The following is a 22,465-nucleotide window of genomic DNA, read 5'->3' as shown; positions in this document are numbered from 1 at the left end:
CATTAAGAAGGGGGTGCGGCCCGACGCGGGAAAGCAACAGAGAAGAAGAAAGACTAAATTTGTCGTCGCGGGGGGGGCAGCTGGTCTGAGTTTGAACGCAGTCCTCGGTGTTAGTCGGCCTTTTGCTATGTGAGCATGTCCTCAGTGTTAGTCTGCTTTCTGGTATGTGAGTATTACTGGGACCTAGACCGCGTCTCCAACTTGGTCTGCTTAGCTGGCGGTTCCGATCGCCGTGACCGCCACGAGAAAGCAAACACAAGACAGGAAATAGGGATAGCCGAGGGCAGATAACACGGACAAGACAGAAGAACCCACGACGAAGAGGACCTCTCAGAGAAGTGATGCGCCGCCCGGGGGGTAGGTTGGGAGAGCGACAGTCTCCAGGCGGGCCAGAGCGCTGAAACATTCCTCGCTGCGGAACGAGGAAAGGCAATGGATGGCGTTCTTCTTTTCGTCTTGTTCTTAATTACGTGTGGCGTCTTTTCCTATCCAACGAAAAGCAAAGGCAGTCCCCTTCCGTCCACCAGCAGCAGCCCAGCTATAGTTCCAGTCAAGCAGCCTAAGCCAATGCAGCAGCGTGACTGCAGGCGGCAGGCACTCAGCTGGGACGCCCGGTCCTCGTCACCTTCGTGTTCAGCCATCGAATTTGGCACACACACACACACACACACACACGACGCCCAGTTCGCTGTTGTGCCACTTGTTGGGTATCTGACAGGAAGCCACGCCGTCCTTATCGGCGGCGCCCGTTCCGCCCGCTCGAGGCGTCTCGTTCGCTTTCTCCAGCGGTCAACGCCGCTTTTCTGCGTAACGCGGTCGACTACCTCAGCAACAACTGGCAAAGGCCTCAGGAATGATTCCATGGTGTGGCCGCGGTCCCGAAACTGAGTGACCGCTGATGCCCTTTTGCCAGAAAAAAGAGGCGTTTTGCTCTGTGGGCCGTGGAAATGAGGACAACCGCGCGTGATGCGCCACCCATTCTAACAAAGGAGGGAAAAAAGAAGGCGTGATAAGTAATACGTAAACTTGTGTGCGCTGTCAAGCTGCGGGGCCAAAACATAAACTTAGGTTCAGACGAATACGAGGTTTACCTCAGCCAACCCTGTTGCTGCATCGCTACATACCCGGCAGGGACCTGTGAGAGGGGGGTTGGTGCTAGGTCCTAGGGGACAACCCTAGGAGTCTACAGCGTGGGGAGGCTAAGGTTTTAGGTAACTAACCTAACTTCCCGCCCATTTCCAGGCAGTTGCACACCAGCCTAAAGAGCGCGGGAATTTGATGACCTCGACGGGACCATGACATCCTCTCCAAATCCCCAAGAAATTCGAAAGAGATATCATTACCTCTAAATATTGGAAAAAAGTAAAAATTTAAAAGACTGCACTCCGATGGCCTCTATTTTATCAAGCAAACCCCCGCAGCTTGGACTGGGCCGCAAGGAATAGCCGCAGAGTTCGTTTCACATCGTCTTCGACGAAAAGGGGGCTCGCGCTCCCCGAGACACTATCTTAATCCTCAGACATAACAAGCAAGACAAACACGTGTCGGTTTGCAACCAAGACATTGTCTCTCCATTTCGCCCACAGAAAAGCCAACCCCACCACATTAGCCCACATCATAAATGGCATTAATATTTATTATGATTTTACTCTTGCCCCATTCTAACGAGGCAAGGTGTGTCGGGACTTAGAGTATAGAGCTATGTATGTACCAACTCGACTGGCTATACTTAGTAGCTGTCGTATCCTGATAAGGCAGAAAGATGAGATTTCCAACAATGCCATCCCATGTCCTCAGAAAAAAATTATCCCACCTCTGTAGGTAGTTCCACGCAAAGGCGTTTCCTAGCCAAAGAAATAACTTCGTCAACTTGAGCCTGCCATTTCCTCCGTCACTCAAGCCGAGGACATCCACTACAACAAGGCCGCGCATCCAACTGCTAAATCCCACGGAAAAATTAAGCAACAAGAATGTGGTTGTTTAAAACTCCTATCAAGCTTTGCCTATCCCAAGTCTAGATAGAATTCGTGAATTGCCGTTAGGAAACGGAAATAAAAACATAGAAGGCCTTGGATGGTTCTGGCGAACCGAGGTATGTAAGGTAGATGTGTGACAACATACATGTAAGTATATATGAGAGAGGTTGCGAAATGTGAGAAGAGAAAACATGACGCAAGCAACAATACACGCAGCCAGTGGCAAGACTTGCGGCGGCAATCGCTTTACCACGAGAACGTCATGAGCGCAGGGTTTAGGGCTAATGGGAGCAAAAGATGCGACACGGCAACGGTCGCCATGGGCAGGATGGCAACGAAATCGGTAATGTTCCAGCTGTACGGAATGAAAGGACCAATGGCAAGAACAACCATTCCCGCAATAAATACGGTGGCAAATATCATGGAGAATTTGAACTATTAGACAAGAGTTAGCGACCGGGAGAACGAATAAAGGGGGAGGAGTCGGGTATTACTGACCTTCTTCAACACCTTCGGGATCTCAATGAAGAAGTTGGAAAACTCGGCTTCCTTGCTGGTTGCGCCCCAAGTCATGTTGATCTCAAACATGTGCGCTAGCAGCGCCTGCGACACGTGCAGCGACAGACCACCAAGGAAGATGGCAAGCAAAAAGGTCCACTTGAAGTTCTCGAAGACGGCATACAGTAGATTCCGCTCGCCGACACGGTAGCGCATAAGGGCGAGGGCGATGTTGCCAAGACCGTTGAAGACAATGATAATCGAGAACCACACCTGCCACGAGTCGATATAGTACTTGTCAAGGTAGCCGTTGAACCAGCCGATGAGGAAGTAATTGACGCTGGTCATGATCCATGCGGCGCCAATGGCGTAGTAGGTTCCAATGTAAGAGATTACCGTAACCTTGGACGTGAAGCGGATGTTGGAGAAGAGGAAGCGTCGGAATAGCGGCGTGAAGGGGCCCTTGTAGATCCACTTGCGGATGGGGTGGAAGAGAAGCTCGTTGCAACCGTAAGCGTACTTCTCCCACCGCGCCAGCTCATCATACACTGTGAGTGACACGCCCTCCTTGAAGCCCTCGCCAGCCCATGCAGCAAGACGGATGATGTAACCGTTGCACTGAAGACGCAGGGACATGTCGAAGTCTTCTGACACGTGACTCTCGGACCAGAACTTCTCGTAGCCGTCCTCATCCTCGTAGGAGACTTGCTGGATAGCAGACCACCGGAGAACAGCGTTGTGACCGACGAACGGGGCAACGTCGCCGTTGGCAACAGTATACCGAATCGCGCTGTAGACGAGGTTGGTGAAGAAGGTGATGCCGTTCTCGAAGTAGGTGTGGACAACTTGCATGACACCGGACGAGAACTGCATAATGCCAACGTCAGGGGACAGCTCCATCTCAGACACGGCGTCAAGCAGGCAGTCGGCTGGCACACGCGTGTCTGAGTCAATAAGCAAGATGTAGTCACCAACACGGATGTTGCCATCAGCCCAGGCACGGCCGTCTTCCTCGAGAGTTTCCTTCAGCGCGCGCTCATAGGCCTGCGCCTCGTCGTGTTGCGACCAATCGGGGGCACGCTGGAGGGCAGCCAGCTTCTCCTCGACCTTGCACGAAATCATGAGGGCAAAGTTCATGTTGGACGCCTTCTTGAATTTACCGCGACGCAAGAAGCCGTTCTCGCCATCCCTAGGGCGGGCAACCCAGCCAATGCTGTGGTCGGCGTAGAACTCGATGCGGGCGCGGCGGTCCTCCTCAGAGATGAGCTGGAGACCGTCATCGTTGATGAACATATTGGCCGATCCGCCCTGAAGTTCGTATGTGGACATGGCCTGCTTGATAGACTTGACAGTGGGCGCAATGACACCGGCGAGACCCTCCTTGTAAACTGGGCACTGGACCGTGACGTGTGGGAGAATGGACGCCTGCAGCCTCGGGGGCGGGCGGGCCGAGTAAAACTTGGAATTGATAGTGAGCTGGCGAATCGGACCAAAGATCTGCGCTAGACAGCCGACAATGACCTGGGCAAAAAAGAGGGTGAAGAAAATCTGGACCGGAAAGAGAGCGACAAGAGCTAGGCGCAGATATTGACCGTCCACAGACACCTCAATGGCCAGTGCTCTGAACGCGGCCCCAAGGGAGACGATAACGATGATCAACGTCAAGCTGACAAGATAGGTATTCTGCAGGTGAACTGGCCGTTTCTCGGGCTTCAGCTCCCCGCTCTCCTCGTCGATCTCGGCCTCGGCCACGGGCGGCCCCTTTTTCTCGTCCTCATCCTCTTCGCCCCCAGCCTTCCATACAAGCTCCATGAGCTCCGACTCGATGGCCTTGGCTCTCTGAACAAGGTGCAGGGCGTCATCATCCCACACCACGAGGAGGCCTTCAGAGGCGACAAAAGCTGCGAACTGGTGTTTCCTCGCGCGCGTCAAGTCGTCAATTGTGGGCAGGATTTGAACGCGCAGGCCGTTCATCAGGGGCACGTCAACTGCCTCAGGAGACCATTGCAAAAAGGTTTTGATGACCCGAGAGTTGACTGTCATGGCACACTAGAGACAAAAGCAATATCAGCACGACTATTCAGATGATAGATGAGAAAAATAATCACGCATCGTACCTGGACGTTTAGTGCTGCACACGCCATGGCAAATGGGGAATTGCCCAGCTGCGGCGGGCAGGCCATGTATTGTCCCCTAGCTTTGCGCAAAAGGACGCCTTCGATCTCGCCGCTTCCGTCCGAAACCCACAGATGGGAGCATTGTTGCTGATATAGGTAGTTGACCATGACCTCGTGCTTGATGTCGTCCAGAAACATGGAACTGCTCGCTGACCTCACCGACCGCCCTGATATGGACTGCGGCCGGGAGCTGAGCTGCACCGAAGCCGGCGGCTGGAGCTCGAGGTCATTGTTCAGCGAGCCTTCTGATGGTGACTTCTCTGATTCGGGCGATTCTCGCAGAGGGCTACGCCTCTGGTTCGAGCTCTTTGGCGGCTTTGCGTGTTTCCGAGGGGGGAGCGGATTGGGAAGCGGCGGCTCTGGCTTTTGGGCCTTGAAATAGCTCCCAACGCCCATGGTGACAACAGTCCACGAACCTGGGCCTGTCTTTGGCTAAGTGAAGAGGCGGTTCGCTCTCTCGTTTGACTCCCGTCACCGGGAAGCTCAAGATTGGGGATGGGAGCGGGGAGTCTAAGGTTTTTGGTGACCCGGGTTGCCGGTCTGCTTGTGTCACAGCCTGACCAATATTAAGATCTACTTTACTGGAAAAGCCCCTCGTATCTGTACCCACGGTTGTTAGCAACGCCCAAGAAACTTCCGCACTGGCAGGCCGCTAACGGACCGCAGGATCCGACTCGGACCTGAGGCTGGTTCCCTTGCAGCTCTATCCTGCTGCTGTCGTACCTAGGAGGAGCGTTCCGGTTACTCTGCACAGAAAGCTGTACAATGCGAGGAAGGCGAACACGGTGTTGGGGTTGACGGATCTATTATGTTTTGCCCGACTGTCACAGTGTCTCCGATTACCGATTCCCAAGCCCGGTGGGATAAGCTCCTCAGGAAATATTAAGTTCGAGAACGAACGTGGCGGTGGTGGGTCGAGGTAGCGAGCGGACAGCTCCCGTCTGTCCAGAAGGCTGGAAGCTTGTGTGTCAACAATATGTCAGGCCAATGTTAGCTGTCGCTGCCGTGTAGTTGCCCGTCGAAGCTCAAGATACTGGGCAGGATTGTCTTGGCTTCGTCAAAATGCAGCAACGAGGACGAATGCTTACTTGTCCGAGGCCCCGACGCCTTAGGAGGACAAGGTGGAAAGACGGTCAGAAGAGGGAACGAACGACAAAGACAGGAGAGGAGGATCAAAAGAGTGAGTGGACAGCCGCGAGGTCTTGGGACGAGAGGACCCTGTCTGTGCAGGCGTGATTGGCCTCTGGTGCAAGAGCAGACAGCCGTAGACCTGCACGCTCAAGGGTAGCTTCAATATTCGGCCAGGTCGGGTTGTGCAGAGCTGGGTTGGCTGGGCTGGAGAGAGGCCTGTGGTCGTGTAAGTGACTTATTGGGAAAACCGGGTCAAGCTGGACAAGGGTGCTTTCTGAGTACGTACCGACCCTCCCCCCCTCATCTGCGCCAATGCCAACGGGCTACCTTAGGCGAGAGAACACGAGAAGCGTCAGCGTCCACAGCTCCAGTCCGAAGCTCCAGATGCGTACCCACCGCTAGCAATGCAACAGCAATGCAAGGTAAGGCAACCCCTCGCACCCAAGAATGAAGTTCAAGAACGAGCCTACAGAGTAACGAGAGGCGAGAGGCGAGAGACTAGAGTCCAGAGTACACAGTATGCTCTCTTAGGAAAATGATATCCAGGCTGGTTGATGATCGAGATGAACCTCACTCGCCCAAGCTCCTAAACGAGTGGGGGTTCGCCAACAGCAACAACCATGGGCCACATGGGGCGCACCTTGGGGGGGCATCCTTGTCCCGGGCTTTGCCTCGCGGCGAGCGAGATAAGGATGCGGGCAAGCAAGTGAAGCACTCGGACGAGACCGTTCGCTGTGGCACGCTGTCAATCTGCCGCTGGGGCGCCGCCGTCACGGGGTTTTGGAGGCGGCTGCTTGCTCCTTAGCGGCAAGGGAAATTCCATGGCTCAACGAGGCGCGCTCTGGCCAGGCTGCCTGACCTGAACTCACCTGTGCCAGTGCCTGGGCTAGCTAGTGTGCCCGTCGCTCTTCTACTGGGGAGAGCAAAGGGGCCTGGCGACTTGGTGATGGAGCTTCTGGGTTTGCTGCCGTCTTTCTAATATTCCAAAAGATGGGAAGATCGCCTTGGTAACCTCCTGGCGACAGCCTGCCTGCCGCGGGAAGAATAAAACGAACTACCTGTACATACCACACAGGAAGGAGCAGCAGCAGCTCCGACTCCCTTGTGACAGGCGCCCCGTCGCTCCTGCCCTCTCGCATGTGTATGTACTACCTTAGACGACGAAGTACGGATACAGCATGCCAGACCGTGCCTTCCGTGCCGAACTAGGAAGCCTGGCCCAAAAGACAACATTGCGGACAGCATGTTCCGCAAGTGGCGATTTCTTGTCCTCGCGACAGACCGCAGACTGCACTTTGCTCCGAAACTGTCGGTAGAGACAAACCGCTACGGCCTCGGATATGATCAGTCCCGAGAGGACTATCTGTCGCGGCACTGCTGTTTCAGCGGCCGACCTCGCCCATCGCTGTAAGGAAGGTATCCACACCTGAGCAGTAGGTAGGCACCAGGCAGGCACCAGGCAGGCAGGAGGAGCCCGGTGGGGAAGAGCGGATGTGGTTCAAAGGAACTTAAAGTTGAGAAGTGAGGCGGGGGGTGAGAGTGGGGGGTGCAATTGCATGGCTGCTCTCTCGCTCTTTGCGGCCGGCAAAGTTGCCATGCGATGAAATAAAATATAAAATAATGGTATAAAATAAAATAATAAAATAAAAGCAGTAAAACAAATATTCTCAGCCGCACCAGGGATCCCGCCGGCACTCTGCGCGGAATGGCAGGGGCCCTTGTATTTCGATCGAGTGACGTCCGTGCGTCTGCAAAGAAAAGGAAACCGCTCCGTATTCTTTTTGACAGGGGAGCAACTTCAGAGCATTTTTTGCGCTCCGGGGCTTTATTTCCACCTTCCTAAAAGTGAACTACTCGGTATCGTGGAATCGAAAACTCTGTGATCAAGCCAAAGTGAATTCGGGATTGCTCCGTATTATTCGAGTTGATCATTTGTAATGTTGGTTACCTATCGGCGGTCTGCTATATGTACGCCGATCTGATACCCATCGTAATATTCTGTATTCCCCATACTTATGCAGAATATTTGTTTATTAGGTGCCAAAACCATATCTGCGTCGCTTCTCCAAGCAAACTAGTTCTAACTTTGTAAACGAAGCAATCAATTCCAAGACCGAGTGACGGAGAGGAATTAATTGGCAAGCAGCTGCCTGCCTGTCCCCGGATTCAATGAAGTAGGTGGGGTCTTGCGAAAAACCTGGGGAAGGAATGCAGCGCTGTGATTGGCTGGCATTTTGTTTGCAGCTGAGGGCAGCTCTCCAGTTTCCCGTTCAGCGGGGCAATCGGGGTGTCGATCAGGGCACCACCCGCTGAAATTCAGCCCGTCAGTGGGCTCTGCGCCTCACACACTCCCGTCAGGGTGGGTGTGTTGAGACAACTTGTTTTCTCTTGGTTCCTTCGGTGAGACAATCCACGGTTAATTAATGGAATGTTTCGAATATGTGTAAAACATTTTTGTTCTGTTTTTATTTCTAGTGCCCAGAGTCAAGCATGGACACCTGGAATGACAAACAGCTGTCGTAACTACGTAATACGTAGTTGATACGGTATGAATTACTCTGTACGGGGAATGCAAAGGGAAACCGGCGGATTCGCATTGCAGAGGAGAACACTGAACGGCAGTGGAGTTGAGAAAATAATAGACGAGGAATAAATATCTAGAAATTTTCATTAAATTCTTCCGCGACTAAAAGGTACGCGCCTCAACGTGGGTTTTTGGTGGCCCGTCAAGTGTCTTAAAGCGGCGTGTGGTTGCCCACGAGCTGGGGCCCCGCCCCCTGCGTGAGCCCTGGGCCGTCCCGTTCGAGTGTTTCTGACGGAATTCTCGTAATATTTAGTGGTTGGTGCTGGGGAGCTGCAGAGGCAAAGCCGGCACACTCGCCGCTAGACTGGAGAGCAATATGCCTTGACAGGTGTATGCAACATTCCTGCAAGCCAAATCAATAGATCAGTCCACCGTAAGTATTCAACACGATACAGCCAGCAGCCAGCACGGTGCCCCAAACCGAGGACGAATCACACCGCCTAGGACTGCGGGAGCTAATAAGGGACGGTGCTGCCTTTGCCATACATACCGTACCACAGAAACAGCCAGCCCCCATAATTACAGATAGGAAATGTCTCTCGTTACCGGAGTTGAGAGACCGTGGCACTCTAGCAATAATATGTCAAGCCACGGCCCAGCGAGGATTTACGGTGGCTCAAAGGTTTCGATTACCTTGCACGTCCCACCTGAGACATTCTACCCACCACGGGAGATTTTTGGAGTGCTGTTCAGAGCAGCAAACACGGGTACTCCAGGACCGAGAATGGGATCCGCGGAAGCCAGAGCTTCGATGGAAAAGGGTTGTTACACGAGCTCTTGTTGTTCCCCGACGTCATGATCCTGCACGATAATGGATTCCAGGTTGTTTGGCTGTTAAAGCTGCCAACGCAGCGCCCAGCTCTCGCAACCTTTCAGGACGAGTCTTTTAGACATCAGTTGCGGTTTGGGCGAATGGTAGGCGTGCGGATGCACGCAACTGCACGAGAATCGATGTCCCGGCGCCGTGAGTGGTTAGATCGTCGTCCGTTAAGCCAGCCGCATCGGACCCATGTGGGAGAGAGGCTCGCGAGGAGCCCAATGAGGGGGCGGCGGAGGCACTATTTTTGGGCTGCGATGGTGGAGGCACCTGCCAACATTTCTCGTATCGCCATTTTCGCGCAATTCGCTCTTCTGCCTCTCTCCGCACGGCGAGATTGCTGCTGTCTAGCGCTGTATAGGCTGGCAAGAAATAATAAGAGAAGACAAAGAGAAAATAAAACAGCCGGTCAAAATATTGGTTGAAGCAGCACTTGGCCCACCACCCTCTCGGTGCTTGAAGCCGACGGCTAGGTTGTAGTTGTGGCCCGCGGGTCGAGACCTCAGCGGCCGCCCACGACGGCGGAAAAAGATTGGGTAGAACCTGTAACGTTAATCCGTTCTTATCTCGACCACGCGCCTTGCAGCGAGCGGTTCCATCGCAAGTGCTGCCAGGCGCGGCTTTGCCCACGGCGCTTTTTAAACCTTGCATCAAGATACTGGCTTACTCTGTTACGGGCTGGAAACGCCATTACGCATTGTGGGTGTGGTGGTGAGAAATATCCTCGAGTAAAGCGCCAAAATAGAACGCCGTGGTCTGCCGCCGTCAGTAGTCTGTCGTCGGCTGCCAAGCTCTGTCCCTTTAATAACGGGAGCCGGCGGCTCGCTTGTGGTGAGCGCTTTGGCCTCGGCTTTCCGAGGTCGGCTTGCTTCGCTGCGACGAAAGCGCTATCGTCATCAACTGGCCGAGGCGAGCACACAAACTGCCGTACTGCTGGGCCGTGCGGACGGTCTAGAGTAGTATCTTCTAGGGCCTGGCTTGTTTTGCTCTTTTGCGACGCGGCGTGCTGCTGTTGCGTGCCGCCGCCGCCGCCGCCGCCGCCGCCGCCGTCGCCGCGGGCGCTGGCTGACATTGTTGCAAAGGGCTGTCGGCCGCGACAGATGGCCAGCCAAAAAGAGTCTTGCATGCCCTTGACTGTCGTTGCGTGAAGCGACTCTACCGCTGCACCAGGGAGCATCGCTTGGCATATGTTACCCTACAGCAGCCTGGAAGGTGCGGGCCCTGGTCGCTCCTACGCTCTGGTTCGGGATCGGCCCCGGGACCAGGTGCGAGAACGGCTTTATGGTGCTGACTGCATAGGATTTCCCGCTTAGGAATTGCGAATTCGCACGTCGAGTGATGACTGATGGGGTGGTCTGTATTGCGACGCGGTTTAGAACCCGTTCCCTTTCCCCGCGTAGAAGGCCAGATGCCCCACAACAGATCCGACTCCACCCCCAGCGCTGGTGACGGGAAATTACCAACGATCTGGCGGTTGAGATAGAGTTTCGCAGCGTGGTCTCCCCCCACTGCCGGCCCACCTCAATAACCCTAGGCTCGCTTTTGCCGTGCCGCAATTGAGAGCCCTGGAGAAACGGTTGGAGTCCAACGAGCTAGGGCCGAGACGGGCAATTTGCTAGAATGTCTTAATCGATCGTCTCTAAATCTGTCCTGGCTCCGGCTCCTCGGGGCGGTTGTCAGTGCTTGCGCAGCGATAGCGGGCTCGCCTCCAGCCGGCCGACGCCAGTCATCCATTCGTGCCTCTGTCTGGCCCTGCCCTGCCATTTTCCAAGCCGCGACGGACTGATCCGTATCCACCGGGCCAACTGCTCAACAACCGAACGAGCTCTCGCCTCGCCAATGCGCCCAATTGCCAGTGACAAGCTCCGCTTGCGTAATGGAATAAGTAAGCTGGAAACCCCTCTCCAAACCGGACAAATCGCTGGAAAGGGCAGTCGGCAAAGCTTCCCTCGCGCCTGTGAGGCCAAGACAGTTGTTTCATCCGTTCTAGGCCGCACGTGCATAGCAAGCCTGGCCCACAGATGCCCGTTGTCAATATCACACGGGGGTGCAGCTTGCAGGAGCATGCCCAGCCCGCCACAGCCAAGACAAAACCCCGTATAGAATGACGATTCGGCTGAGACGTAAAAATGGGCGTTTTTGGGCTCCAAGACAAAACACCGTACAAAGAAAAGAAGCGAGGAAAAAAAGCGCCAGACTTACACGACCACCCAGACACGCCCAGTTGCTTGACGCAAGGTTCCCACTACCACGCTAGTGTAGTATGCAGTAGGTAATGCGGTTCCATTCCGTGCCCCTACCCTACCCCGGGGCGGGAACAGTAGCAGCAGCAGCAGCAGCAGCAGCAGCAGCAGCAGCAGCAAAACGGCCAGGTCGGGTCCAGCCGCTGCGATGTGCCAAGCCCCGAAAGATACCCCCACCCCCCTGGAAACGAAACCGTCGAGGTTAGAGGGAAGTAGCAGAGGCTTGTGTGAAGCTCGCACCGCATTCCTTTCTCGGTCACGGACAGTTTGAGTGTTTGTCTGTCTGTCTCTGTATTGCTCGTGTCGTCGTACCGAGGAGACGGGCTCGAGCTACGGCGAGCTCTACGAGGTAGGCTAGTGGGCGTGCACTGTCCGTATGAGTGTCTCCTGTCTTCTGCTTGTTTCGGGGGCTCGTTTGTCTTTCTTTCCGTTCTCGATCCTTGGAGATCCGGATAGCAAGCACGTGTGTGGTGCGTCCCTGGTGCTGATACTGCCGATGCAGCCCCGGACAAGCCCAATTTTTTGGACCAATCACCACTAGGTAGGTAGGTATGGTGAGGTAGTGGAGCAAGCAGAGTCTAAAAAGGGGGGGGGGGGTCTGTCAGGAGGAGAAGGATGGAGAAAGTAAATAAAAAAAAGGAAACTCAAAACAGTAATCCACCGTCATAAGAATGGAAATAAGCTCCGGCGGCACGGCCCAGACAAGAAAGGAAAATTATTTTGCAAGTCTTGACATGGTGCATGTGCATCAAGCCCATCACTCTATACACTTGGGTGCGCGAGGGTTTGTTGATGTGTTGCCGATAAAAGGGGCTGGCATCCAGTCCCCTTGAACCGCCGTGGTCTGCCAAAACTGAAAAGCACGCCGTAGTTGACATTGGTCTTCGGCGGAAAAGAGAAGCTGTGCCAAATGAGCAATCGATTCAGAGGCATATCTAAAGTTTGTCGTCGTCGTTGTTGTTATTGGATGGTTAGTCGATTAGTCTCGAGAGAAACTGCGCCGCCATCGCTGCATGATCTTAATTCTCCCCGCAAACAAAAAAGACGCTTCTTTCTTGCATTATTTCTTCTCTAAGGAGCTTTTTTCTGCACAGGATACTCGCATTTGCAGGCGCGCGTAGCTCGGATCTCTTTTTTTCTGGTGGACCATGGCTTCCGTAGTCGGGTCTAGAATCGCCCCTGCCAGTTTCGCGCAAATTAGTAAATAAAACACGGGACCACCGTCCCAAAAAGACAACCAAGTCGGCCCCGTATCTCGAATCGGCCAGGCGGGAGGCCAGGAAGCCTGGGGCGGGTGATGGCAGTGCACAGACGACGAATGTCGTCTGTACTATGGCCGCCGGCACTGCACAACTCGGTCTTGTCCACAGCGCCGCCGCCGGGCCATCTTTGACGCCGCAGTAGGCCAGAGCTTCTCGCTCGTGCCGCGAAACCTTGCCCACCTCGTCACGGCATTGCTTGGCTTGCGGTGTCAACCTGCGACTTTCTCTGCCGAGCTCCCGAGGCTGTGTGTTTGTTCTCCGCTGTGCGTGTACGTATGCTGAAATAATTAAAGAGAAACAAACACATGCCCAGCCGCGAGCATGCTCGGACATCTTGGACAAACAAGCACAAGCACCTGAAACAAGGGGGAAAAGAGGACGGCGTTGTTTACCCTGTGTTCGCTTCCTTCCTTCCCTCCCGCACCGGGAAGCAGCGCCGCAGTGCTACAGCCTCGGACCTTGACGAGAGGCCCAACACGTGGCATGGACTGCGGCACAGGCAGAGGGGGAGGGAGGGACAAGACGGCACGACTGGGTCTCGGCCCTCGCTTTGGCTGGCGAAGTCTTCGTATTAAAGAGCGTCGCTCAGACCTTTGGGGTGAAGCCATGCGTAGCAAGTCTCGCGGTCTGGTTGCACGAGCACAGACTGAAGAGGTTTCTTCAAGCCTGTGTTCCTGTTTATGGCTGTCGGATCGCAGGGTTGGGTTCGTTGGGGACTTGTTGTCGTGTAGGAAATCATGAGAGGTAAGAAAAGAAAGGCAAAGAGGGTCGACGAGTGATAAAATGCCTCTTCCCCTTTTCCCTTCTCACACAGAACAGCAGCAAGGAGTAGCCGGGCACGCCATCATCAAGCCGCTGCTCTGCTGTTGGACATCATCGGCCCTGCTCTCCTGTATGGAACGAAGCCGACCCAGTCAAGTCCCGAGATGGAACAGATGGAATAGATGGAATAGATGGAACAGGCGGCGGAGAGGGATAAAAGGGAGCAGCCCGGGCAAGAGAACAAACAAGGAGGAGAGGCCCAGATAAGAAGGCTGGGACCTATCGGCATCACGCCGAAGTGGCGTCGGCCACCTTTCTGCTGACTGGGTGGAATTTTTGATCATGAGGAGAGAAGAGGGGGAAGACACACACGCACGCATAGCCAAGATAGTCGAGGCCTAGAACAAGAGTCGCATTTTCTGTACCACCCCCCCTTTTCACCGCCATAGACTCTTCTTTGGTGATGAGTCATGCATCTAGGCCCTGATCTTGCTGCGCAGAATCGGAGCAGCAAACATTCGACGATGCGGCTGGCGTATAGCTTGCTTTGAGATGGAGAGCCGCATTCCTCTGGCAATACAAGTGGATGTCACTGTCTCTTTGCTCTGCAACAAGGTGTTCGCCACCAGTCCGGGAAGACCCGGATGCTTTCGGGTCGGTCTGAGAGAAGGTTATTGCCCGCAACCATCCGCGAGAGTTGGTGCGGTGGTGGGGATTGCGACCATAGTTGCTATTGCCAGATATCCAGGCATAGATATCTGTTTTGTCTGCTAGCGTAACGGCACATCGTTGCAGTTGTCGCGAGAGTCGTTATCACGGCGTAATACAATTAGGACAAGTAACCATTGCCGTCTGCAGGTCATCTTCTTCGGTAGGCAGGTAAGGTAGCTACCATAGAGAATGGAGCGATGAATTAAAACTCGTACGAGGTATCTGGTTCTATATATAAAACGCCCCCGTGAAGGGGCGGAATAGTGATGGCGGTTTCGCAGATGTAGAGACAGAACAACTACTAGCGCCCGTCAATCCCTCCTTCGTTGTTGAACAGATTTGGTAGCCCTGATACAATTACCCAAGACCTGATAGACCCAAGCTCCGGGTGCCTAGACAAAGACCAAGATAAGGAGAGAGAAAATAAAACTACTTTCCGAAACCAATCTATAGCCCCCCCCCCCCCCTGAAATAACAAGAGACCTCAAAACAAAAGCATTACATACGGCCAAGACAGAAAGCGTAAGAGACTCATAGATCCTCGTTGCCGTCGCACTGCTGCCACATCATGACCTTGGAAACCTCGAGCTGGGGCTGCGACCACGTAGGGAACCACTTATTCTTGGCCTGCCAAAAGTCCTTCTTCGCATTAGGCGAGCCGTCGAGCCAGGGCTTACCGGCCACGTTGTCCTCGAACCAGCCATTCGTCCCGCCGACGGCAAGATTAAGAATCAGGTAGAACGGCTCGTCAAAGGGGGTGTTGAGGCGGGTGGTGTTGCGCCAGATGTTCTCGAGGCGGGTGCCGTTGCTGTTGACGACGGGAAAATTGCCGCGGTCCCACATGGGCGTGTCGAAGTTGACGTACAGCACCTGCAGCAGGCGCGAGTCGATGTATGTGAACAGGTACTTCTGCGACCACTCGAGCCCGAACGTGTGGAAGCCGGCCGCGTACGTCGTGTGCAGCGCCGACCGCTTGACGTTGGTGCGCCACCAGCCGTCGTTGGCCGGGTTCGGGCCCCAGTGGAGGGCCGAGGAGGCGATGTTGTTGCCGCCCTGCGGGTGCCAGTGGTCGTTGCCGCGGCTCTCGACGATGTCGATCTCGCCCGACGCCGGCCACGGCCCGTACGTGTCGGCCACCGGCATCATCCAGATGGCCGGCCACAGCCAGTCGCCGACGGGCAGCTTGGCTGTGATCTCGACGCGCCCGTACTTGATGTGCGCGCCGGGCTTGGTGTTGATGCGCCCCGACAGCACTGGGGGGACGATGCTCGAGTTGCCGGCCGTGATGTTGGTCACGGCGATGCAGTCCGCGGGCGATGTCGATGTGCAGGTGCCGTCCTTGAGCAGGTCGATGGTGTACGCCTGCTGCATGAGGCTGTCATCCTGCAGCGTCGCCTTGATGACGAGGCTGCCGCCGTCCGTGTTGACGTTGTCGTTGCCCCCGGTGGTCTGCTCAAACTCGCCGTTCCTGTTTTTTTGTATTTGGTTGGGATTAGCTAGCTGCGCTCAGACTAGATGTGGCACAACACTGGACAAACCCACCCGAAGCCGCCAACCTGCACCTCCTTTTGCCAGATGGACTTGTCGAGCCCGTTGCGGAAGTCCTCGGCCAGGACCAGGCAGTAGTTGTGCTTGATGACGCTCCTAATGCCGTCCCAGACCAAAAAGCCCGAGATGGCCAGGCCGACGAAGATGCCGATGACGGGGATGATGGTGACCCATTTCTCCTTGGGGTCGGCGTGCTTGGCCCACGGCTTCTCGATGTCGCCCTTGGGCACGCGGCGCGAGTGGAAGTAGCGCCCGGAGCGGTCCTCGTAGCGGGCTGCCGAGGCCGACGACGAGTCGAAGCTGCTCGGCGGCCGCGATCCCGAGGGGCTGGCAAAGGGGTTGCCGCCGCCGTTGCCCGTCCGGTTCGACGCCTGGGACTCGACGCCGTCGCTGAAGGGGTTGCGGCCGAGCGAGTCGTTGGGCGTGCCGGGGCGCTGGGGGGTTGCGACTTGGGGCGTGGTGACTGCAGTCGAGGCGGCGGAGGACATGCCGGCGTTGGGGCGGCCGTAGTAGCCCCCCTGGGGTGAATATGATTGCTCGCCGTCCATGGTAGCTGTCAGATCGATCGAGGCCGAGGGAGCTTGGAAGCTGTGAGAGGTCACCGTCGGCAGCTCTTGAGCCGCACACGGCGAGTACGGGGGGCTGTGGATGACGGCAGCAGTCCCGGGCCGGCCTGGGAGGATCACAAGCACGAGAGGACTTGTGGGTTGGAACAAACAAAGTAGACCGAGGTGGCAGAACAAGGCAGAGTTTGAGCGGACGGGCGCAGGGAGGACTGCCGTGTAATGACTTCAGCAGAAAGACTGACATAGCAGGGGGAGGGGCCAGGAATAGCTCGTGTCGAGTGACAGCCGTTGTGCTCGGAACACACACAGCGGTAGTAACCCGAAGCTGGATGGCAGATAGGTGAAGCGAGAGCGTGTGTTCTCGTCCTGGTCACCTCAGTACATACAGCCCGCTCCTGAGACCTGGGTAGGCACTAACTGCTGGTGGGTGCAGCCACAGTCGGCAACTCGTCAAGCAAAGCACGGGATGGCCACCAAGGAGACATTGGCATGGAGAACGTGACAGCTAGAGGGTGGAATGGAGCTTGGAGTTGAGAATGGCCCATGTGTCACTGTGCCTCAGCTCGCCGCCCACTTCCTCCTGTTGCCCAGTATCGACACTTCACTGGCACCCGTATGCCCCCTCCGCCACGAAACAGTTTACCTACCCGGGCCACTCCCGTTATTGAACCTAGTGTTACCGGCCAGAATGCTAGGCCCGGCGCGGCGGGAGTTGGGACCAAAGGGCCAAAACCGCCTATAAGTGGCCTCCACCCAAACAGGGTTTAGTGTCTTTCGGGTTCTGGGAACCTACAGCGGCGGTGGCTTGTTGCTTGTGCTTTTTAAAGGCTTGTGCCCTTGCCTACCCCCCTACTTGTGCTTTGCTTTGTGTTGCGTTGGACAGTGTGTCGTTGCTATACGGGGTGCCGAGCACCTGTGGCGTTTGACTTCTGCCAGCCCTAGCAAGCTCACCGTAAGTCGGACCTTACATAGGTCTAGTAGAAAATTTCAAGTCGCGTACATACACTGTCGGGCGGCTTGTTACGTACAACAAAAGCACGTGTGGGTTGAACCTGGGCCAGCAATTCCTCGGCCAGCAATTCCTCGGCTAGCAATTCCACATCTGTGCAGACACGAGGATCGATCTAGAAGCGGCGAAAACGTGCCGGTAGAAACAGGCCAGGGTCTCGCCCCAAGTTCCGAGATCCATTGAGACATCTTCAAAGGGCGATCCTCCAAGAGGGCGAAGATCTGCACCCGTCATCTCGTGGGCGACATTCATGGAATGCCTTCTTAGCTGTGTGTCGGCAGTCGACGAGAAACAGAGACAAAATAATCGCGCGGCTGGAACAACCAACGAAGGTTTCTGGGATGGCTGGCCGGTTTAGCTTTTTGTCGCAAATGGAAAAACGTTCTCGTCGTGGCTTGCAGCTGATGGCACACACCGAATTTCCACCAGGGCGCCGTGCCAATGAGCATAAGCGTTTGGTCACTCTGTGGCACTGTGCTGTGCTGTGCTGTGTTGTGCTGTGCTGGGCAAAGTCGGCCTTGATACGAGAAGCGCTGCACCGTTCGCAGCAGCCACGTCTCGATCGGGTGTGCACTTGCCCTCTTTTCCCTTCCATGCCTTTTGCGCGCAGGCCGTCGTCGCGTGTGCTGCTCGCCTCTAGCAAGCAAGCTGCCCGAGATGCTCATAGGTGTTCGGACGCTGTTGTATGGATGCGCACGAGCAAAACGAATCCGGCTCCTTCGTGGCGATATGTGTACGTCGAACCTTTTGCAGAGCCAGGTCAACAGAGTTTTGGACGATGCTTTCAGTTCCTTCTCACCCGGCACTAAGTTCTCGGCAGAGGTCGTCTAGCCCGCTGTGGGTTCCTCTCCCCGCGATGCTGGCCTTGGCAGATTTTCAGGGCTCAAATGTCCCCGAGCGAAAAGCAGTAAGAGACGGGACCCACCTTTTTGTGGCGTTGCGGCCCCTGTTCGCCCTGGATCTTCCCGCCGTGGTGTCCTGAGGCGTACCTGCAGCTGCTCCCAGCGTCTAGCCAAAGGAGGCTGTTGTTCTCGTTAGAGCGGGAGGTGCCTGCCGTAGCAGGCTAGACTTCTCAAATCTCCTTTAACCTGTTGAGGAAGGAAGACTCACCCCCTGAAGCCGGTGTGCCCTCCACTCGATTTCCGGCCGGCAAGGGCTCTGCTGCTGGCCCTCTGTTACGTATTACGTATTTGGTAATCTCCACATTTCTTCCACTGCGGGTGTCTCGAGCACCTCCTGTCCCAGTTAGCGCCGTTCACTTCTCGTATGAACATCGCAAGCATCGATGGGCGCCGACCACAGCAACAGACACTCACCCCTTTTTCGGGCGCGTTTGATGAGGAAATCAACGCCTTGGTTTGCAATAGCATTCTTCCAAAGGCGCCGATGGCAGAACCGCGACGCCATCGGGGGCGAGCTCGACCTGCAAGTACACCTAGCAATCCCCGATTCGCAATTTGCAGTCTGCAATCCAAATTCCACGCTTCCAAGCCAAAAGTTACAGGCTCCAGGTTAACGTTCCAAGTTCCTAGTTGGAAGAGGCATGATCGAAACACACCTTCATCGCACTACATTCCTCTTTCTCCCCTCTCTCTTCTCTCCCCTCTCACTCTTGCGAAGGCAAGCGCCTGCTGCTTGGGCCGCCCAGACCCATTGAAGCGTTTCCATGGGACGAAGGTATGCAGTCTTGGGCCACAGCTGCGGCTGTCCTTCCCCGATGCTACATACACTCGAGTCAGTACACGACATTGGACAACACAGAGAATCCGGGAGCCGGAAGCCGGGAGCCGGATAGCCGTGATTGTGTTTGCGCCCAACATGTTATTGCAACCATTCCGAAGGACAATACTCGGCTATCTCCCGGCTTGCCACTGTAGTGTAGTGCGGTTGCAACTTGTGGGGACGGCGAGCCCCTTCCCTCATTGGGAACAACCAACACGCCCTAGGGGGTTGGATCCGCGGAAATAAAGGCTAAAATTGACGACCTCTCTCAGATTGCCCGCTAGAAAGTCTTTACCGGCTTCGGAAGGAAGGCTGAACAATTCTGAAAGCACGGTTCGCGAGCCTCACCAACAAGAAAGAGCCAAACACGCGGATGCCGTGTGTCGGGCTTGCCTTGCGGCCAGCTCTTTGCCCGATGCTTGCCTGCCTGCCTGCCTGCCTGCCTCCTCACTACAACGCCGATGTACGCCCTGCCTTTACCTGGGATCCTCTCTGTTGTCTCGGGAAGCAAACAGAAAGCTTTCCGTTCGCCGCTACTATCTTATGCAAGGTAGCAGCAGCAGCAGGCACAGGCTCAGGCCCAGGCTCTTGCTCAGCAGGCTCTATCTCCTGCCCCTTCAAGGGCCCCACGTCCCTCGCTTCCACCTTCTATATTTCTGTATACACATGGTGGCCATGTTGCAAGACCTTTCGGGCTGGATCCAGAACCTGCCAGTGCGGCTCCCGCCGCTGGTTTGCTGGCTTGCCTGGATGCTGTGTACCCAAACTCCAGTGAGGTAAGCTTGCAGAGTGCCCGGACAGGTGCAAGATACGATCCAGGCGCCGATAATGCCACCGCCCGTTTGCCCATCATGGATATGCCCCGTCGTGAGGGTGGGGGCCCACAAATCGCAATGGTATGGTATTGTCTCACGGCACAGATGGCGGCCGACTGCTTGTTTCGCTCATCGGTTGTTGAGGGCCTGGATCCTGCCATACCTGTGAGCCTCGAGGTCAGCCTAGAGCACACCAGCTACATGCATTATCTCTCCTGCAAGTAGTACTACAGAGCCAAGTGGTTTTTGTCGTTCCGATGTATCCCGATAAAGTCTTTGGAGTTGTGTTCAGCGTGCAAACGCACGTCGGGCAACTTCTGATCTGTCAGCGATGACGACGATGTCGAGCTCAAGCCTCAAAGATATCGGCACAATCCTCCGTGGTCTAGACCGCAGCGCTACGTGCAGCGCTATCTCTGTCGGCCAGTCTGTTCCGGCTTCCGACTGGCTAGGCTGCTCCAACCCCCCAACCTCGGCACGCCTATGCTTCTAGACAGAACACCGAGATTTATACGGCCAATCGCTCTTCTCTGCTGCTGCACGCTCTTTACGTTGCATATCTTTCTCGCAGCCATGCCGAACGCTAAACTGCGTCGACGACAGCTCAGTTCCGGATACTTCTGGTCTAAACAATTCTCCCGGTGCATAAGCGGAGCTGTTTTTTCATGCCTGTTTTTGGCGGTCCGAAAGTTGTTGATATCAACACCAGCGTGCTCCGAGAATAGCCAATATCGTCGTAGGGCTCGATGCGTGGGATGCTGAGTTGCTCTCGCATGCAGTGCCTGCCGCGTTTCAGCTCTCTATCGTGCGCCAGGCGCTGCCACTCTCAATATTCTGCAGTTCCGACTCGTCAGCTCTGCGTCATTCATCCAATCTAGATCGCCTCCGACGCCGCCCCCACCTTTGCTGTCAAGCCACTGTGGGTGCCTTACCAGTCCCAGAGCAAAACATGAAAATCCCTTAGACAAGTCTACTCAACCTAAGCCAAAAAGCGCCTACCGGCCAATCCAGAGCGCTATCGAGTCGTGCAACCAAACTTCTCCCTCCTTCCATGACCTCTGATTACACTACGGCGAGGCAAAGCGCTCCCGTCGCGCGGATGCTGCCGCTCACACCAGGTAAGGGTGTGATGTTGATGACGGGCGGGCTAGACTTGATGTCAGACTGACTAGAAAACCGGCCGTCGCTAATCGTAGCCTCTGCTCGGCAGTCTTTTCTGGTTCCGCTGATAAATGTCTCAAGACTCGGAGCAACAACTCCGTCGGTTAGAGACAAGGCGGTGCTGATTGGGTTTTGGTAGGGAATCTATGCACTATCTATATCTATGCTGCTGCTATTCGATCACAGATATTCGCCCACCGCCTGCGGAACAGCTGGCGTGACTTGCGTGGCGCACAGCCAGCCACGCCCAATGTCGCTGAGCCGAGCGGCGAGCACGACAACGAAATTCATGCCTTATCGCTGTGCCTTGTTACCGTGTAAATTATGAACGTGGTTTGCTTTTCGTGCTTTCCTTTTGTTGTTGACTTGAAATCTTGCTCGCCGTCAGCCCACACGGCAATATTATTATATTATCTGCGGCGTCGGGGCATGGACCTCTTCTTCCCGCGCGCGTGGCATCAATAATGAGCGATGATATCGGCGTCGGCGAGACCAGCAGCGGCCAGCTAGCCTGTGGCCCAATTGTTGAGGTTCAGGCTCTCGCTGCCTCACATCGGAGACAGACGCACTCGCCTAGGACTGGGTGGGATGCAGCCTTGTTGCGTTCGTGCCGGGGATCTCCCTCGACGCGACATCCCGGTGCCGGCAGTGTACTGTACGTATCTGCACATGCTGTACGAACAGATGGCGGCTATCTCGATATTCTGCTATGCTGTGACTCTGTCGCCCGGAAGATGGGACTTGATTTGGACCTGGCCTTGATTTCGGATGATACCGCCCGGATCAGCACTGCAGGGTCCCCACCCTTCCCTTCCCTTCCCTCCCGGCTCGGTAATTATTGGCTTGTGTTGCCTTGCCTGTCTCGTTGCCAGGGTTGCCCGCAGGTGCGGACACAGCTGTTCCCTCCTTGCGGTTGGTCACGTTGCAACCATGCCTAGGGGCTAATCACTAAACAAGGGAACTGAGTTCGTACCTTGCCTTGAACTCTTGAACTCGGTAGTGGCTATGAGTGAGTAGGGCTGTAAAGCCACGCCTTGTTGGTGATAAGTCTGTATTTTGAACACCTTTTCCGCAACGTATCTTTGACCATCAACAGGTCTTGAAACTCGAGGGTGGCTATTGGGAGGGTTCAAAAGAGCCTGCCAATAGACAGATCTACGGTATTCATTGGTGTACAGCAAGGTGGTCTGGGGTTTGACGGGAGACCTTGATGGATAGACAGGGTTCTGCTTTAATGGGAGAACTGCTCGAAACCACATCTGTGAGCTGTTTCTAACACACGCAGAGCAAGATAGCTAGAGCTTTATGGCAACTGCTTCAGTTATAATTAACAGCCACAGACCTAATTAGAATCCTAATGTGGCTGTAGAACGGGTTAACTTTGTGATTGCCTTCATATCTTGGATCGCAATTTCTTGGATCGCAATTTCTTGGATCACAATTATCATGAAGCCACTAACTCCGTGATTTGCTATAAGTCGTC

At 55.1% G+C, this 22,465-nt stretch overlaps 3 protein-coding genes across 3 annotated transcripts; all 3 read right to left on the bottom strand.

Moving 5' to 3' along the window:
* Nucleotides 1-2,077: 2,077 nt before the first annotated feature.
* Nucleotides 2,078-5,330, bottom strand: B0T26DRAFT_764213 (glycosyl transferase family group 2-domain-containing protein). The gene is made up of 3 exons (XM_060446438.1): nucleotides 4,592-5,330; nucleotides 2,475-4,523; nucleotides 2,078-2,411 (listed from the first exon to the last, which is right to left on the bottom strand). The coding sequence occupies exons 1-3, from the start codon at nucleotides 5,045-5,047 to the stop codon at nucleotides 2,223-2,225; spliced, it is 2,694 nt and encodes an 897-aa protein (XP_060299727.1). The 5' UTR covers nucleotides 5,048-5,330; the 3' UTR covers nucleotides 2,078-2,222.
* Nucleotides 5,331-14,692: 9,362 nt separating this feature from the next.
* B0T26DRAFT_737743 (glycoside hydrolase family 16 protein) lies at nucleotides 14,693-16,197 on the bottom strand (the record flags this gene model as incomplete). The annotated part of the gene is made up of 2 exons (XM_060443495.1): nucleotides 14,693-15,629; nucleotides 15,704-16,197. The coding sequence occupies 2 exons, from the start codon at nucleotides 16,195-16,197 to the stop codon at nucleotides 14,693-14,695; spliced, it is 1,431 nt and encodes a 476-aa protein (XP_060299726.1).
* A 1,091-nt stretch (nucleotides 16,198-17,288) lies between these two features.
* On the bottom strand, nucleotides 17,289-18,177 carry B0T26DRAFT_106259 (uncharacterized protein). Its single transcript, XM_060433253.1, has 3 exons — nucleotides 18,084-18,177; nucleotides 17,700-18,028; nucleotides 17,289-17,629 (listed from the first exon to the last, which is right to left on the bottom strand). Exons 2-3 carry the CDS (start codon nucleotides 17,877-17,879, stop codon nucleotides 17,363-17,365), a joined length of 447 nt encoding a protein of 148 aa, XP_060299725.1. The 5' UTR covers nucleotides 17,880-18,028; nucleotides 18,084-18,177; the 3' UTR covers nucleotides 17,289-17,362.
* Nucleotides 18,178-22,465: the final 4,288 nt, after the last annotated feature.

Source organism: Lasiosphaeria miniovina (genome assembly GCF_030549165.1).
Source record: "Lasiosphaeria miniovina strain SMH2392-1A chromosome Unknown B0T26scaffold_2, whole genome shotgun sequence".
Classification (NCBI taxonomy): Eukaryota; Fungi; Ascomycota; class Sordariomycetes; order Sordariales; family Lasiosphaeriaceae; genus Lasiosphaeria; species Lasiosphaeria miniovina.
This window is presented reverse-complemented; position numbering and strand designations above follow the sequence as displayed.